The sequence below is a fragment of the Leguminivora glycinivorella genome, chromosome 5 (genome assembly GCF_023078275.1).
Source record: "Leguminivora glycinivorella isolate SPB_JAAS2020 chromosome 5, LegGlyc_1.1, whole genome shotgun sequence".
Lineage (NCBI taxonomy): Eukaryota > Metazoa > Arthropoda > Insecta > Lepidoptera > Tortricidae > Leguminivora > Leguminivora glycinivorella.
In genome coordinates, this window is record NC_062975.1 from 677,516 (window position 1) to 695,091 (window position 17,576).

At 41.0% G+C, this 17,576-nt stretch overlaps 2 protein-coding genes across 7 annotated transcripts in view; one reads left to right on the plus strand and one right to left on the minus strand.

The window, feature by feature from the left end:
• LOC125226253 overlaps positions 1-17,576 on the plus strand; it is a 108,039-nt gene that overhangs the window by 29,862 nt on the left and 60,601 nt on the right. The window lies entirely within an intron of this gene.
• Positions 8,246-9,139, minus strand: LOC125226420. The gene has a single exon (XM_048130402.1). The coding sequence runs from the start codon at positions 9,137-9,139 to the stop codon at positions 8,246-8,248; it is 894 nt and encodes a 297-aa protein (XP_047986359.1).

A 17,576-nucleotide genomic window follows, 5' to 3' on the forward strand; every position in this document is an offset into this window, starting at 1 on the left:
ACGCTACTATAAAAGCCCGAAGTACCGCAAATCCTATGATTTGCCAGTAAATCCTAGGTTTTACCGATGTCGATCGCTAAAAGCCCGAAATATTACCTAAAAAAGTATTCTTCACGAGGATTTGCTTTCACTAACGTTGATTCGGTGAATCCTAAGCTTTACCATGGCGACTGTTGTAGTGATGGGGCAGCAAATTCGAGGCCTATTTACGACCAGATTCGCTTCCCTAGCCTCTACCGCCCAAAGTGCCACAACAGTCCCGTCACCGCCAGCATCTCTCCTGACACAGCTCTTGGCAGTAGCTCAGGCGATCACTGCCTTCCACGCGCAACCTAGAGTTCAATAGGCTAGCTGTACTTCGGCCTTTTACAGCAATATAATACGTTATAGTGGATACTGATACAACTAAATACTTTCAGTAAAGTTCATTTTTTTTCACGTGTTAACGGATTAACGATTAACTTTAACTTACGTTAAATTTGTCGAAATGTATCGCTTTAACGATTAACGAAGTTAACTTTTTTAGTAACGGATTAGCGATTAACGAAGTTAACTATTTGATTAACGGTGCCCAGCTATGATAGGTACTACCCTCTTATTACACCGGACTAAGATGCTATGGGACATATTTTTAGTAAAGATTGTTTTCACTCATATTTTTACACTTGACTGTACTTAAAAAGTTCAGTTATTTAGTGTGTTATCCCATGCATAAAAAACTTGTAGGTATTATATGATGAGAGTGAGTACATATCTCCTTTTTTTTTTCATTATGCACAACAATCAAGTGAACACCGCTCAGTTTAATTTTATTTCGTCCTAAATATACCCAATTCCAGCCCAATCGGAAACTAAGTGTTACACAATCCATTCCTTATTAAGGCAGGATTACATTCATTGTGCTCCTTATTCCGGCACTGGCGGTGAGGCACAGATTATATACTATAGAAGATACTACACTGTAGAAAACATTTTAATTTACATTTTATAATTAATATGAATTTTCTCTGTGTAAAAGTTATTACCTAAACGTAGGCGATGCGGTTCAGACCCGGATAATATACAAACGTACTAAGTGAATAATAGAATTGCTTCTAAACTAAGTAAGTATATTTTTATTAGAATTATGAAAACCATGATGTGCAATCACTGGTACAGAAATTACACACTAAACTTTTGAAGCTATGATGGCTACGGTTTCAGGTTTCGGGTATCAATTCACATTCGTTCATGACATAAATTCTAGATTACCGCCATTAAAATACACAATTTACTTTCAATCGTATTGTAATCAAATCGTTAGTTGTCATTCGCGCCTTCTTTCATCAAACTTGTAGACTATATTGCGAGCGTGACACTCAGCCCCGTAGCCGTAGTATCTCTTGCATATTGGCGCGACAGAGCCAGACTGCATTTCTGCGGCATTTGGCGTCGCAGAAATTCCATTTGGTGACGGGGCTAGGGTATACGTAGCCAAACGCTACTATAATATCTGTTTCATAGCTATCTATCTCTATTGCTCTTGCGTATTGGAGCGACAGAGCCAGAGTGCGTTTCTGTCGACATAGAGTCCATTCATGACGTTGAATCTAAGCTGATTCGAATCAAGTATCGGTTTGATGTCAAATCCACATTTGAATCGGTCAGCATTACTCAGCGTTACCCGTAAACGCTCATCAATGAATTATCACCAGTCTTCTATATCTGCGTCGCTGTTACGTAGTCTATGGCAGTGAAATTGCAGTGTATTTCCCGCAGTAGGAATAAATGAGCGCAGTCAAAATAGGTGATCGCGGCGGTTACCTAAAGGATTATAGCTGAATCGTAAGTAGGTACTTTGGCGGTTTTGCGAGCTTGGAAGCGGCGATAAGTACTGTAAAGCTATCCGTGGGGTGCCGTGGGGCAATGATTATTTGGACAAGTAAAAGCAGAACCAATTTGTATAACAATATATCTTTTTATTATTCTCAGCACTATAAAAGCGTAGCTTACGTATGTTAATATGGAATGACAAGCCGACATAATGCCAATGGTATAATTCTCCATGGCGAACGAAATGACATGCCAATGCCGATGTTTCTATCCTCAGTGTATAATAATAGGTACTAGACACGCCGCCGGCGGAGGTGTTGCAGTTGTTAGCTCATTGTGCATAGGTACAGTTGTCGTTGTGTGCGTGCATGATGACACGACTCGCTGGTCGTTCGCAGGTTATAAAATTAAAATGATGTGCGTGTGTCGCAGTGGCAGCACGCAGTGCGGCCCGTAGTAACGCGACCGGCATCATCCGGTTCCGCATGAAGCTACTCCCTGCACCTCGCTGCGTGCGAGCGCTATTCAAGGACAAACCGCGCGGCGCAAAATTTGTTAGAAGAATTATTACTGGTTTCATACTGTGATACCTAGTAGTGTCCATCTAGTGTTTTTTTATGGGATAAGAGGCAAACGAACAGACAGGTCGCCTGATGGTAAGCGATCACTGCCGCCCATGGACACCCGAAACACGAGGTGTTGGAGGTGCGTTGCCGGCCTTTAAGAGATGTGGGTTCAAGAACCTGCAACAGGCGTATTCAATACATATCGCCCGGCACGTGCTATCTCCTTCCAATATATGTATTGTATCTCTATCACATTAATATGGAAGAGTGATTGAGTGACTACGCTAATATGAAATATTAATGATTTTCATGTTGGCTAGATTGGCTATGTTAACGGACCTTCAAAAACATACATTTAGTATTTTATTCACAACTCCTTATGGGACTACAGTCCCTCGAGAAAATCCATCTTGTACTCGCATTTCACATCGTCCATCTTGTTCAAACAAACGACTAACATAAACTACTTGCTCCACAATAAAAGCTGGACAACATTTGTTTACCTCTAGAAGAACATAAACATCTATGTAATACCTATTAGGTTACATTGTTACGTAATTCTTTTCCTTTGTTGAAAATAAAAGTCATTTTATTTTAAATCTACGGCAAAACATTTCAACTAGGTAGTAAATCAATAGTAACCGCGATTGAAACTTATCCCCTTCGATTCCGGCTTCGCCACCAGTGGGCTTGTTTATTTCAGTTTATTCCCTTAAATCAAAAACAAAGTTACTTTATTAATTTCCTGTTTCTAAAATAACCTGTAAACAGTTTCCAATTCACCTATGCCGACCTAAACATTCTGAAAATGTATTTAAAACCAATTAACTTTAGGTACATCTTCGCAATAAAATACAAGATCGAGTGTTGGGTCTGTAGGTCTAACCAAAGTGTCAATTAAACATAACATAAACATAAACATAATGTTTATTAAAAACAAGTATTGCATATCGTCACTACTTTAAAAAAATCTCGTATCTCACGCTGTTCCTCAAAGTTAAAACGCAGTAAGTCTATTATGCATTCCATACATACTTACTACAATTTTCTTTTCATTGACAGACGAAGATACAATTTTTTTTAAAAGTAGTGACGATATTTACATTACATCCAACAAATACTTAAAATTAGCGATGGTTTATATTTGAAGCAATTGAATTGACGCTACGTGTCAATCGAAACGCATTCTGGCTCTGTCACGCCACTCCAGAAGAGCGATAGGGAGGGCTGGCTACGACGCGTAACCAATTCAATTGATCTAACCAATTGGTCGTTGACGCTAGACGTCGATCGAAACGCAGTCTAGCTCTGTCGCACCAATTCGAAAGAGTGATACTACAACGATATTATCGTAAGCTTTTGTGCATTTGGCTACGTAACCTGACATTGGCTAGGTTTGCTGCAGAATTGTGAATCAGCTTTATAGTCGGCGATAGTCGTAAACATGGCGGAACGACATCACGCCGGTTATTGGCGAGGTGCGAACCAAGTCCAATTTGAATACTTTGAACGGTTTGTAACGTAGTAGGGTATTGGGAATTGCCTTTTCAAATTTAATGCCTCGTAAATTGAGAAGAGCACATTTTTGGTTTGCGGTAAATTCGAATAGATACTGTTGTAAGCGAAGCGAACCCGGCTCGTACCAATGAGTTTTTCTGAACTTATGTGCGAAATGTCATTTGATATTTGCCAGTCGCTTTTCGGTGAAGGAAAATTTCGTGAGGAAACCGGACTAATTCCAATAAGGCCTAGTTACCCTTCAGGTTGGAAGGTCAGATGGCAGCCGCTTTCGTAAAAACTAGTGCCTACGCCAAATCTTGGGATTAGTTGTCAATGCGGAAACCAGGCTCTCATGAGCCGTGGCAAATGCCGGGATAACGCAAGGAGGATGATGACTGTTGCAAGCGACGGGCACAGTGTCAGCCTGCTTGGTCTGAGCACCATGGAGGTTCTTTTGAAGCGTAGCAGTGATATTTAAATTACTATAGGTACTTATCCCTGTATTGGCGTGAGACATGATACAAGCTACGGTAACATTCGAAGGCGGAGGTCTTGCCCCTTGTTCTTTGTATAGTGCCTAGATCAATTCGAACATATTGTGCAGCAGTGATAATTGTATTATGGGGTTGCAGGCAGGGTGCGTGACGTAGGTCAGCCACAAAATGCAAACATCCACTTTCTCCAATAAATATTATAATGTCTATAAATATGTTTACAACACAGAAGGAATGTCCAAAGTTCAGAAGATAGAAACACAGAAGGTAACAGTACGGAAGAAATAGAAAATACAGTTCAAACAAAGGCAAAGCGATAGCGATCGTAATGCGTCTAGCGGTCATAAGCGACATGCGTTTCGCGTCAGTATCGTGCATCGACTGAGGTGGGGCGCGGCGCTTGCCGGCCGGTACTGGACGCATCGAAACCGGGCGCAGCGAACAAAGAACTGCTATCGCGGTGCGCGTTTGCATAGCACACAACGACCTGTTGGTACGGCAAATTATTGACGGACGATACATAAACTTAACGTGTATATTATAAATATGTAAATGTAATATAATATTGTGTTTGTTTGTTTAGTGATGTAAGTCAATGTATATATGTGTATAAAATGTATATAAATAAATATGTGTATATATTTATGATTTTATTTTATTATAAGTGTAAATATGTTATTAATGTAAGTTTAGGTGTAAGTGGGAAGGTAGCCCACATCACTCCCCCCCAGAGACCTGGTTAAGGGCGATAATAATCTGGGAAACGTACTTGCCTCCCCGAACGTGTAGTTCTAGGTGCAGTAGGTATGCTAGGCCCAGGGTCAGGATGCTGCCTCTCGCGCGGTACATTTCCAGGTGCGACAGGTGCAATCGGTGGTTCCGGCTGTGTCAAGTCCTCGGCCAGGTAATGTGCAGGTTTTAACCGGTCAATGGTCACAGTAACTGGTTTGCCCTTAATGAGGAGTTTAAAAACTTTGTCACTTCTCTCCAGAACTTTGTGTGGACCTGAGTATACAGGTGTCAGAGGAGCGCGTGCTGCATCTTCACGAAGGAAGACGTAATCAGCTGTCGCTAACTCTTTGAACACAAAGATTCTGTCTTTGCTATGGCGAGAAGCTGGCGTAGGCTTTAACTTCGAGGCGAATGATCGTAGTCGCGCGGTAAATTCGGTTATATCCGTGGAACCAGGCAAGCTAGGATCAAAAAATTCGCCTGGAAGTCGCAGTGGCTCGCCATATAGCAGCTCGGCTGAGGACGCTTGTAAGTCCTCTTTAAAGGCACTGCGTATGCCAAGTAGCACTTGTGGCAATATCTCGGACCAGTTGGCATCAGCGTGGCATGTAATGGCGGCCTTTAGATGCCTGTGGAAGCGTTCCACGATCCCATTACATGCTGGATGGTACGCTGTGGTGCGCCTATGCTGGAATCCAATGGCCTTGGATAGATATTGAAACAGTGCGGACTCGAATTGTCGACCACGATCTGTGACAATATCTACGGGACAGCCAAACCTGGATATCCAGCCAGTCAACAAAGCCTTAGCCACCGTCTCTGCCGTGATATCCGCTATTGGTACGACTTCTGGCCATCGCGTAAAGCGATCTATAGCCGTCAAGCAATAGCGGAAGCCTTGAGAAACGGGGAGAGGACCGATTAGGTCAATGTGTACCTGTTGAAAGCGAGCCCGAGGTAATTCAAATGTGCCCAGGGGTGCAGACACATGACGGCTCACCTTCGACCGTTGACATGGCACGCAAGCTCGTGCCCAGTCTCTGCAGTCCTTCCTCACGCTGGGCCATACAAATCGCTGTGCTACCAGTTTGGCGCTTGGGTTGGGTCCAGGGTGACTTAAGGAGTGGAGACTCTCAAAAACGGCTTTTCGATGCTGCTTGGTAACGAACGGTCGGGGAGTCGGCGTACTGACGTCGCAGTACAAAGGCTCTGGACTACCCGGAAATGGCATCCTTACCAAGCGCAGGGAGGACGAGGTCAAGTACTCGGCGAGCTCTGGATCGGACACTTGAGCTCTAGCCAGATCGGCCAGATCGAAAGGTATCGCCAGTTCCTCGATCCGAGATAAGGTGTCGGCCACAACATTATCTTTGCCGGATATATGCCTTATATCGGTCGTGAACTGGGATATATAATCTAGGTGCCTAAACTGCCTAGGCGAACAGTTATGCTTCCTCTCGTGGAAAGCAAAACTGATCGGCTTATGATCAGTATAGATCGTGAAGTGCCTCGCCTCTAGCATGTGTCGGAAGTATTTGATACCTTCGTAGATCGCGAGCAGTTCACGATCATACGGTGAGTATTTGGTCTGGGACGGACTGAGTTTCCGGGAAAAGAAAGCCAATGGCTGCCATACCTGGTCCTGCAGCTGCTGCTGCAGTACTGCACCCAGTGCTACGTCTGATGCATCTGTAACCAACGCCGGCTTAGCCCGACAATCGGGATGAGCAAGTAACGCTGCGTTGGATAGGCTTTCCTTGGTCTCGTTGAAAGCCTTCAGAGCATCGCCGGTCAGGTTGATGGGTTTGGAACCTTTGACTGCTCCACCCAGGAGAGCGTTGAGAGGTGCTTGGATTTGGGCGGCATGCGGCAGGAATCGCCTGTAAAAATTGGCCATACCCAAAAATTTCCTCAGCTGCTTGACGTCCTTGGGTGGTGCAAAGTCACGTATGGCTTGGACTTTGGTGTCTAAGGGTTTGGTGCCGCTCTCCGAAATCAAGTAACCTAAAAAAGTTACCTGGGGAGCCCCAAAGACGTACTTAGACACGTTGATCACCATGCCGTAGTCCCGGAGTCTGGTAAAAACTTCACGCAGGTGCTGTTTGTGCTGCTCTTCGTCCCTAGAAAAAACTAGAAAGTCGTCCAGGTAGCAGTAGACGAAGTCCAGCCCGCGTGTCAGCTCGTCCACAAACCTTTGAAAGGTCTGACCTGCATTCCGGAGTCCAAAGGTCATAAATGGAAATTCGAACATACCGAAGGGCGTCGTGACGGACGTCTTCGGTATGTCCTCCGGACATACAGGTATCTGGTTGTAAGCCTTTACTAAATCAATCGTACTAAAGACCTTACAACCAGATATGCTGTGTGTAAAATCATGCAAATGCCTGATTGGGTACTTGTCGGGGATCGTCCGAGCGTTGAGCTGACGGTAATCACCACAGGGGCGCCACCCATTATCTTTTTTAGGCGCCAAATGCAGTGGTGAAGACCAAGGGCTCTCCGATGGTCGTGCTGTGCCGCTAGCTAACATACCTTCAAACTCCTGTCTCGCCAACTTCAGCTTGTCAGGGGCAAGACGTCTCGGAGCGCAGGATACTGGGGGACCTGGAGTGGTGCGAATGTGGTGTTGTGTGTTGTGAGGTATAGTGCGTTGAATACCAGCAGGTCGTGTGATTTCAGGATATTCCTGTGATAAAATTTGATGGTAGCAAGAATCGCTGCCGTTCATGACCTTGACGGAAAATATGTCAGCACTATTAGTAGCTACAATAGCATTGGAAAATAAGCTAGTAGTGTTATCTATAATACGACCTAGCCTTTTACCACCACAATCTACAATTATACTATAGTGCGCTAAAAAGTCTGCACCTATAATCGGTTTTGTAACCGTAGCTACCACAAAACGCCATGGAAAGTCGCGCCGGAGTCCTAGGTCCAGGTTGAGATGCGCGTAACCGAAGGTTTCGATCGGCGTCCCATTGGCTGCGGAGAGGTTGTACCCCGTCGGCGCTCGACGCTCGCGTAGTAACGACTTGGGGAAGACGCAGAGGTCGCTACCGGTGTCGACCAAGAACTGCAGCTTCGACCTTCTGTCGGTGACAAACAGGCGACGCGAAGTGACAGGGCGGTCAGGAGTCGCCATTACCGACTGCCCGTGGCATTTCCCGACTTGTTGTAGTCGCAGGGTTGCAAGCACTTGCTAGCGTTCTCCCCATGTCTGGAATGGTACCAGCAGACGGGAAATTTTCTGTAGCTGGACTGGGATCTGGTGCTGGAACGGCTCTGCCTCCTGGAGCGGCTACGATCCCTTGGGCGGGATCTTCCCCCACCACGGTCCATCTTCAAGTCGCGAACCTCTCTCCTGAGTGCAGCTATCTCCCTCGCCAAGGCGTCATTATTGGAGCCTGGTTGCTCGGAGCTGGCGGAAGCGACGTGCGATGAACAAGCGCAGCGTGGGCCGATATCGTAGACTCTGTCAGCAAGGTCAGCGATAATGTCCATAGAAGCATCTGGGTGACCTGCGAGGACAGTTTGCACAGTCACAGGTAATCTGTTGGTCCACATCAAGCGTAAAACGTCGTCCGATATACGATTCGCTGCCAAGGCCTGCAGGTGACGCAGAAACTGCGAAGGCTTACGCTCACCCAGCTCTTCATGGTGCAGAAGTTGCTGGATTTGTTTCTCGGTCGTGTTGCTCAGCCTACTGATGAGTTCACTTTTCAGCTTTTTGTACCTATCAGTTGCCGGTGGGTTGGTGATAACATCCCTGACCTCCTTCGCATATTGCCGATCTAACTGACTGACGATATAATTGTACTTGGTCAGATCCGTGTTGATGCCGGCCACGTCAAACGAACTCTCAACCTGTGAGAACCAAATCTCCGGGTCCTCTGGCCAAAAAGGTGGGAGTCGCATTCCGACCTTACAAACATCGGATGAGTCCGTCGTCGATGTTGTGGAACCGAGCGGAGCAGTAGTGACGGATGGTGCAGTGGAAACAGGCACTCCAGCCGGTACTTCTGTGACGGGCGGCATAACGGTACTTTTGTTATCTATTTTTCTGGACACTTCTACGTACGGTTTTCTGGTAAATATCCTTCGGTCCTGTGTTCGTCAGGGGTCAACAGTATGGGGTTGCAGGCAGGGTGCGTGACGTAGGTCAGCCACAAAATGCAAACATCCACTTTCTCCAATAAATATTATAATGTCTATAAATATGTTTACAACACAGAAGGAATGTCCAAAGTTCAGAAGATAGAAACACAGAAGGTAACAGTACGGAAGAAATAGAAAATACAGTTTAAACAAAGGCAAAGCGATAGCGATCGTAATGCGTCTAGCGGTCATAAGCGACATGCGTTTCGCGTCAGTATCGTGCATCAACTGAGGTGGGGCGCGGCGCTTGCCGGCCGGTACTGGACGCATCGAAACCGGGCGCAGCGAACAAAGAACTGCTATCGCGGTGCGCGTTTGCATAGCACACAACGACCTGTTGGTACGGCAAATTATTGACGGACGATACATAAACTTAACGTGTATATTATAAATATGTAAATGTAATATAATATTGTGTTTGTTTGTTTAGTGATGTAAGTCAATGTATATATGTGTATAAAATGTATATAAATAAATATGTGTATATATTTATGATTTTATTTTATTATAAGTGTAAATATGTTATTAATGTAAGTTTAGGTGTAAGTGGGAAGGTAGCCTTTTAGGGATGAGAGAGATAGAACGTGTTGCAATCCAAGTTTCAAAGGTGGAGTTCTTCGTATAGTGCCTAGACTTGGAATCAAACCAGCGTCACTGATATCGCGATAAGTGCCATCGATCGTTGTCTAGGGTAAAATATATCATTTTTCTTCATAAAATTGTGTTTTTTCATCACAATAGCGTCGCATATTTCATTCAAGGGTCCTTGCACCAGGAAAAGGCGTTTCATGTGCACTTCATAAGGGCCTGTGCACCAGAAAATAATCCTGATGTATATGCTCCATAAGATAAAGGCCTACACATATCTTCCGTCTATTTATGTCATACACCATTCCTTTCCATCTTTATTTTTGTTGTTTTCCAGGTTGTACATTTTCGGAGCTCTTGTACTAAATGATGGATAGCAGCACAGGCTCGAGATATACTGTTATGATAGTCCACTTGGGGTTATAGCCAATCGCGTTGCGCCGTATATTTTCGTGATACACCCCTCTGAATAACGTTATCGATAGGGTGTAAGTTATGATTTGTGAAACGCTTCTTTACGCTATGGGCATCTTAAGTCTTACGTAGATTTATTTTTAAATGTTCTATAATTTTAGTAAGCAATTTCAACTGAAACCGAAAGAATAATAATGTCATTTACATGTCCAATACGGCAGTAATTTCAGCTCCATATAAAGACATACAGGCTCATTTCATTTCATTTCATTTATTATGGCTAGAGACACCATTCGAATTTGAGTCGTGAACAGCGCGTAGCGCGCGTAGCAGTCGTGCGTAGCCGAATGGCACCAGCGCTCACGAAACGACACGCTAGTAGATATCTATCTCTATCGCTCTTGCGTATTGGCGCGACTGAGCCAGAACCTTTCGCGGCGTTTCGTTTTCGTTTCACGTCGGAGAAATGCCATTCGGCTAAGGGGCCTGGCCTGAGTGACATCACGCCAGTTCTCGCCAACGCCGAGTTCACGGAGATCCGCCTCCAGTGGATAGGCCCAACGATATTTAGGATGGCCATTAGGTATTATCATACATCAACCAATACCATAGAGGAGAAGAGTTGTAACTCCATATATCAGTAAATGCGAGTTATTTGTATAGGCATAGTAAAGTGACATCTAGCGACAATCTCGCGTCAACTAGCGTAAATTATCAATACTGGTACTTGTCAATAGATGTCGCGACGAACGAAGAGTCTAATGCTCACCAATTTTTAGCTAATATTACGATAGTATTAATCAGTATTCTATTTTTAATTCCCTCTGCTTGTAATATAAGTTGTAAACTGCTCTAATTTTACATTTTTGGCAGACGAGTCACTGTTGCCACCTAGTATCTAGTGGTACTGATAATTCACGCTATTTGACGCGTGACTGTCGCTAGATGTCACTTAACTATTGGTCAAACCAATACCTAAGAATAGCGACAATTGTGGCATATTGCTACCATTTCTTACCCAAAAGCGAAATTGTCTGGAATTATGATAAAACTTCCACATAAGTATCCATGTGATTCATTTGTAAGATTAAACACCGCAACTTATTCCAAGTTCCATCACTCTAACTCCAAAATGCGAAACCTACATTTGTATGGAGAACGACTTATTCTCTTTTACTTCCGAGGTTCAAATGTTGTGCCTCTGGGCCTTGCTCGAGACTTTTGGGTTCTTTCGCCGGATCCCTTCATTTCCTGAGATAAATCTCCGACCCATTTATCTTGAGCTAAACAGATAAGTTATGGATACTTAACTACATAAGTTTAGAATTAGATGAATTTAGTGATTATAATGTCTGAAGTTAGATATAAGATAAAAGTTTAATATTGTATTAAAACACAATGTTTTTTAACATAGCCTGAATATATTCTTGGTCAAACCAAGAATATATTCAGGCTATGTTAAAAATGAAACTTAATGTAAATCATCATTGGTACTATTAGCATTTTTTCTGGAGTCAACTGTTAAAAGAATATTTCAGCGTGATGACAGACATTTCAAAAAAGTAGTTAAACGGGAGAAGAAACCTGTAGCAAAATCGGGCATGAACTAGCCACTAGTGAGGTTAAAACCCTTGGCCTCATCTCGACCCCAATTGTCTCAGTCGAGAGTCTTGACACGTTCACGCAAGGCATTTCATGTGTGCATCATTTATATACAGGATGACCCGAATTTATAGATTCAAATTATGTAGATGGTTTCTTATAAATTAATCCATACCGTATGTAAGAAGTTATTGCCTATTATTTATATGCATAGGGTAAACTCGCCTCATTCGGTGACACGCCTAATTCGGTGAAAAAAAACAAAAATCGTCTTTCGGAATAGTGCTTCAAACTCTTCAAAGCTTGTATCACCGAATTAGGCGTGTCACCGAATGAGGCGAGTTTACCCTACTATGCATGTTTACGATTTTACATGGCGTTTAAAGGAATATACAAATCTTCTTCTTATCGTGGGAAGAGATCATACTTAAAACTAGATAATATACAAATTAAGGTTTGTGACACTAAGATTATAAAAAATATATTCAAGGATTTTTTGATTTCTATGCCAATGAGATGTCTACGTACTGAGTTGATGAAATACCTACTTACATGATTCAAAGTCTTATAACTTCTAAAAAGCCAAAATCTTATTCATATGTACCCATATGTCTTCAAAGGATTAGATCCCAATCAATAAAAACGATGATTCAGGAAAATTCACAGTACAAATAAGTACAACGTTTAAATCAGCAAAAAAGTAGTTTTCAAACGATTGATCGAGGGTGTATTTGCCGAGCCATCGAAAGAGCAAATTTGCTCACTCCGATATCAAGTTGCTGACAGTTTGTGTAACAGTTACATTTATTATTTTTTACAAAAAACGAACCTCCTGTAGCATACGAGTGAAGTGGTCGATTTAGTAAGTTATCCGTTACTGAATTATTTCATTTATACAACATTACACGTCATGTTCATTACAAAAGATGTTAATAATTATAGGTAGTCAGTACATGACACCATGCCAGGGCACAAAATGTTAGTAAGTAGGAGGGTACATTGGTACAACAGCAACACCCATAATAGGGATTATTAATATACAGTTACTTATATATTTTTAACAGCGTTGTCGATAGTACTTACAATTCTAACAAAACTTATTAAACTAGTTCATGCGTTAAAGCAACATAGGTAGGTATGTCAAGAAATGTTAATTAAATGAATCAGTAATCAATGCAATGTAATTTCTTAATATTATACAAAATATTCCTATTAATAAGTTTGTATACATTATATAGAAACGGAGAATTTATTTGTTTTATTTATGTAGGTATATCAATTTATTTGCACAAGCCGCCAGTGTTTAAAGTAAGTATGATGTTTAAAATGATAAGCTTTTACGAATCAGTATAAATATAAAACACAGCTGTTTAAAGTAGCAAAGACATATGATTATTCCAATTTATATAAAACAGATTTTTTTTCATACGCAATTTTCTTACACAATCCTACCTTATTTAATCTTCCGCCTAACTTTTGCAATTTTCATTCAATCAATTGCAATGTTAATTCTGTCCAAGAAAGCGAAATTTTCTATATTAAGACTATGTTACATACCGCAAAACAAAAGCTGTTTGTGCTAGTCTATTGACTAAAATAATTGTAAGCTCAACTCAACACCAAAAAAAACCGGCCAAGAGCGTGTCGGGCCACGCTCAGTAGGGTTCCGTAGTTTTCCGTATTTTTCTCAAAAACTACTGAACCTATCAAGTTCAAAACAATGTTCCTAGAAAGTCTTTATAAAGTTCTACTTTTGTGATTTTTTTCATATTTTTTAAACATATGGTTCAAAAGTTAGAGGGGGGACGCACTTTTTTTTTCCTTTAGGAGCGATTATTTCCGAAAATATTAATATTATCAAAAAACGATCTTAGTAAACCCTTATTCATTTTTAAATACCTATCCAACAATATATCACACGTTGGGGTTGGCATGAAAAAAAATATCAGCCAACACTTTACATGTAGGGGGGGTACCCTAATAAAACATTTTTTTCCATTTTTTATTTTTGCACTTTGTTGGCGTGATTGATATACATATTGGTACCAAATTTCAGCTTTCTAGTGCTAACGGTTACTGAGATTATCCGCGGGCGGACGGACGGACGGACGGACGGACAAACAGACATGGCGAAACTATAAGGGTTCCTAGTTGACTACGGAACCCTAAAAAACCTAAATTATCAAGTGAAACGTCCGCGCTAGAATTCTTCCGGTTCCCAAGCCAGGTTTCTAGGTCATAGTGAGTGGAAGTCAGTGAAAATTTATTTAAGTTCCTGAAAAGTTGTGGATTTTAATGTCGTTCATTTTAATTAAACGTTCGCGTTTGTGGCAGGTGATAACCGCATTAAGCCGCTGTAGATTGGATTAATAATCGCGAAATTGTGTTTGTTTTCTTGCATTTTTAATTGAATTTGTGTTGTGTTAACGGATACACATGTGATAATTAACATACACTTTAGCCTACATACAATATACACCTTGCTACAAGGCATAAAACTGAAACCAGCAGGCCTATTATGCTTTCACTTTTATTATTATCACTTATCTACGTGGATAAAGCATCCGTCACTTTCTGGCAAGTATGTCAGTGCGAGAGTGACAGATGTCTTATCCAAGAACAAGATATTTAAGTGATAAAATTGGAAGTGTAATAGCCTTGCTGATCTTTAGGATCAGTTAAAGTTGTAATTTATCAGTGAAAACAACCCTCGTAAAAACCTTACGTTATTATATCAAACAATATTAAAATGTATTAAATTTATTTGGAATATTTGGCATCTACTTTAAGCGTTAAGCAAAGACTTATATTAAATCTCTTTATTTACATGAACATATTTACATAATTATATAAGAAACTAAGACTAAACTTAAAAGCTAGCTAATATCTAAAATAGGCCCTTGAGGCATTGTACCAAGGATACTAGCGACATTTCCTCGCTGTATCGCAATGCTGATACGTTGTGCGAGGAAGTCGCCAGCTCTTCGGTCACCAGTTACCTCAACCAGACGCTTCGCGATTTCTGTGAACAACTTGTTCGCGCTGGGGCCCCATGGACCTAGAGTTTCTACACCAAAGGGTACAAAAAGGTATTCTTTGCCAATATTCTTTGACTTATATTTGAGATCTGTTGTTGGAAAAGCTCTCCAAAAGTTGGAAGCTTGCATTTTGTATAAGCGGAGGAGGGATCAAGAAGGGACGCAATTGTTAAACCCTTGTCACAGTGTCATATAAGGATGTCATCGAAAGTTTATGAGTCCTATATTTTCTAAAGACACTGCTAGATGGAAAAATCGAAGTTGAGATTGTTTGTCAATTTAAGCATAGAGGAATAAGTAAGGGAAGAGTTGCAGTAAATGCGGGTTATTTGTATAGGCATAGTGAAGTGGCATCTAGCGACAATCACGCGTCAATCACGCGTCAACTAGCGTAAATTATCAGCATTGCTACTTGTCAATAGATGTCGCGACGAACGAAAAGTCTAATGCTCACCAATTTTTAGCTAATATTACAATAAATTTAAAAGTGGAAAATGTCTGCCTTGGGTGAGACTTGAACTCACGGCCTCTGGATTGAGTTCAAGTCTCACCCAAGGCAGACATTTTCCACTTTTAAATTTAGTCTAAGCCTAGTGGCATCGATTGCAGACGTTTCTGCTAAACAGAAGTTAAAATATTACAATAGTATTAATCAGTATTCTGTTTTCAATTATTTCTTCTTGTAATATAAGTTGTAAACTGTTCTAATATAAAAATTTTGGCAGACGAGACACAGTTGCCACCTAGTATCGAGTAGTGGTATTGATAATTCACGCTATTTGACGCGTGATTCGCTAGATGTCACTTAACTATGCCTATACAAATATAACCCGCATTTACTGATGTATGGAGTTACAACTCATCCCTAACTTATTTCTCTATGAATGAAGCTATGTTCAGGATTTTTATAACTACTCGGAGAGTAAAGTTCTTCTTCTTCTAGGTTAGGGGCTATGTAAGGCTCCATAGCGCCTTATGTATCACTGGGACCATTTCTGATCTATTGTCATCGCCACCTATTACAATTCTCGATCAAGTCCTACAAATTAGAAGATTTGTAGTATCTTTTTGAAATCGAGATACCTCCCATCATCTGGGTGTGTTAGGTAGCTGCCCTGGATCATGTTACGTGTTGTAGAGAGGGGCACTCTGCCAGGATGTGCAGGGGCGTTTCTTCAGACTCTGAACAGAATCTGCACCGCCCGTTCGCACGTTTACCGATAGTGTGCATGTGCTTGTTCAGGTAGCAGTGCCCTGTGAGCACCCTCACTAGGTTGTGTTGGTTCCTTGACAGCGCCAAGGCAATTGCGGATGCCTTTTTGTTGTAGGCTCTGATGAGAACCTTGGAATGATTCATGCCTGGCGTATTCCTCCAGAGCTGAATGGTTTTGTATTGACAGAAAAGTGAAGTTCCTATAACCCGTCACCAAAATTACAAAACTCGACATGTGTTTTGCCTCTCTACGCCACATTTAGCAGATGTTGAGTTGTGCAAAATCCGGCAACCTGCCTATTTTTTTCCCAGAGTAAACAAAACTGTTAGTTAAGGGTATTTTCTCGAAAATAATCTAAAAAAATATTTTTTCTAAGTTAGGTAGGTAAATTTTATGTTTGTCCTACTCCGAATCACGAGCCTTTTCGATCTCGAAGAAAAAACGAGAGACAAAAAATAGTCCCATTGTATCATTTTGCATTTCCACTTTGTAACCGCTGTACAAAGTCTTTGAAAAATGGTATCGAAGTGGAAAAATTAAATTTGGGACGCTTTTTTCAGCTAGGAGGATCGAAAGGGCTCGTAATTCTGAGTAGGAATAATATTAATCTATTTTAGAAAAACAAGTTTCTGACTTTTTTCGCGAAAATAGTTTTCTAATACTTAAAGAAGAAAGAAGTTTAGGACCCCACTCATGTATAGGTAAGTAATATATGTATTAGCAACATCTTGTAATGTACTTATTTTACATTTTTATTTTATATTTTTATAAATAAAATAAAGTTAATTAATTAAATGTTATTTAAATATTTCTGCACACATTTATAAAATTGTGGTGCCCGTCACGCATTCCGCGTTCAGTCTAAAATTAATTCAGTACTAAAAGAGAAACTTGAAATTCAAATTCACTCAATCCTACTTTGCATTCAGTTCCAACTTCCTCTGTGTATTAAAATAACTAGACCGCTTTGTTGGCGTGAATAAATACAATTTAGAACTAAAATTTAGTAAATAGAAGTATTCAGTAATAGCGTTTCTTCATTATTCATCAATACAGAATAGTCTAGATGATTAGTTATGCTAGGTAACAGTAAAATTATCATACTTTGTTCCACTATTTTAAAATAATATTGTCTTCGGTTACCGCGATAGTTACTCATGAATTAAACTATGGAAACGGATTATATCGCGTATAATGAATTTACAATTGATCCTGACGTTTCGAATACTACAGCATTCACCCGTTGACCACGAATGCTGCAAAGTGTTCGAAACGTCGGGATAAATTGTAAATTCATTATACGCGATAATAGTATAATTTTATTTATTTTCACTTTTTCTTTTCTTTTACATTTTTAGAAACATATGCAATCGATTTCACTAGGCTTTGAATAAATGTAAAAGTGGAAAATCTCTGCCTTGGGTGAGATACTTCATCCATCGATGCAGAGGCAGTGTGTTC

What these genes read in the sequence shown, in the direction of transcription:
- LOC125226420 (XM_048130402.1), bottom strand. Translation starts at nt 9,139, where the DNA reads ATGCCGCCCGTCACAGAAGTACCGGCTGGAGTGCCTGTTTCCACTGCA.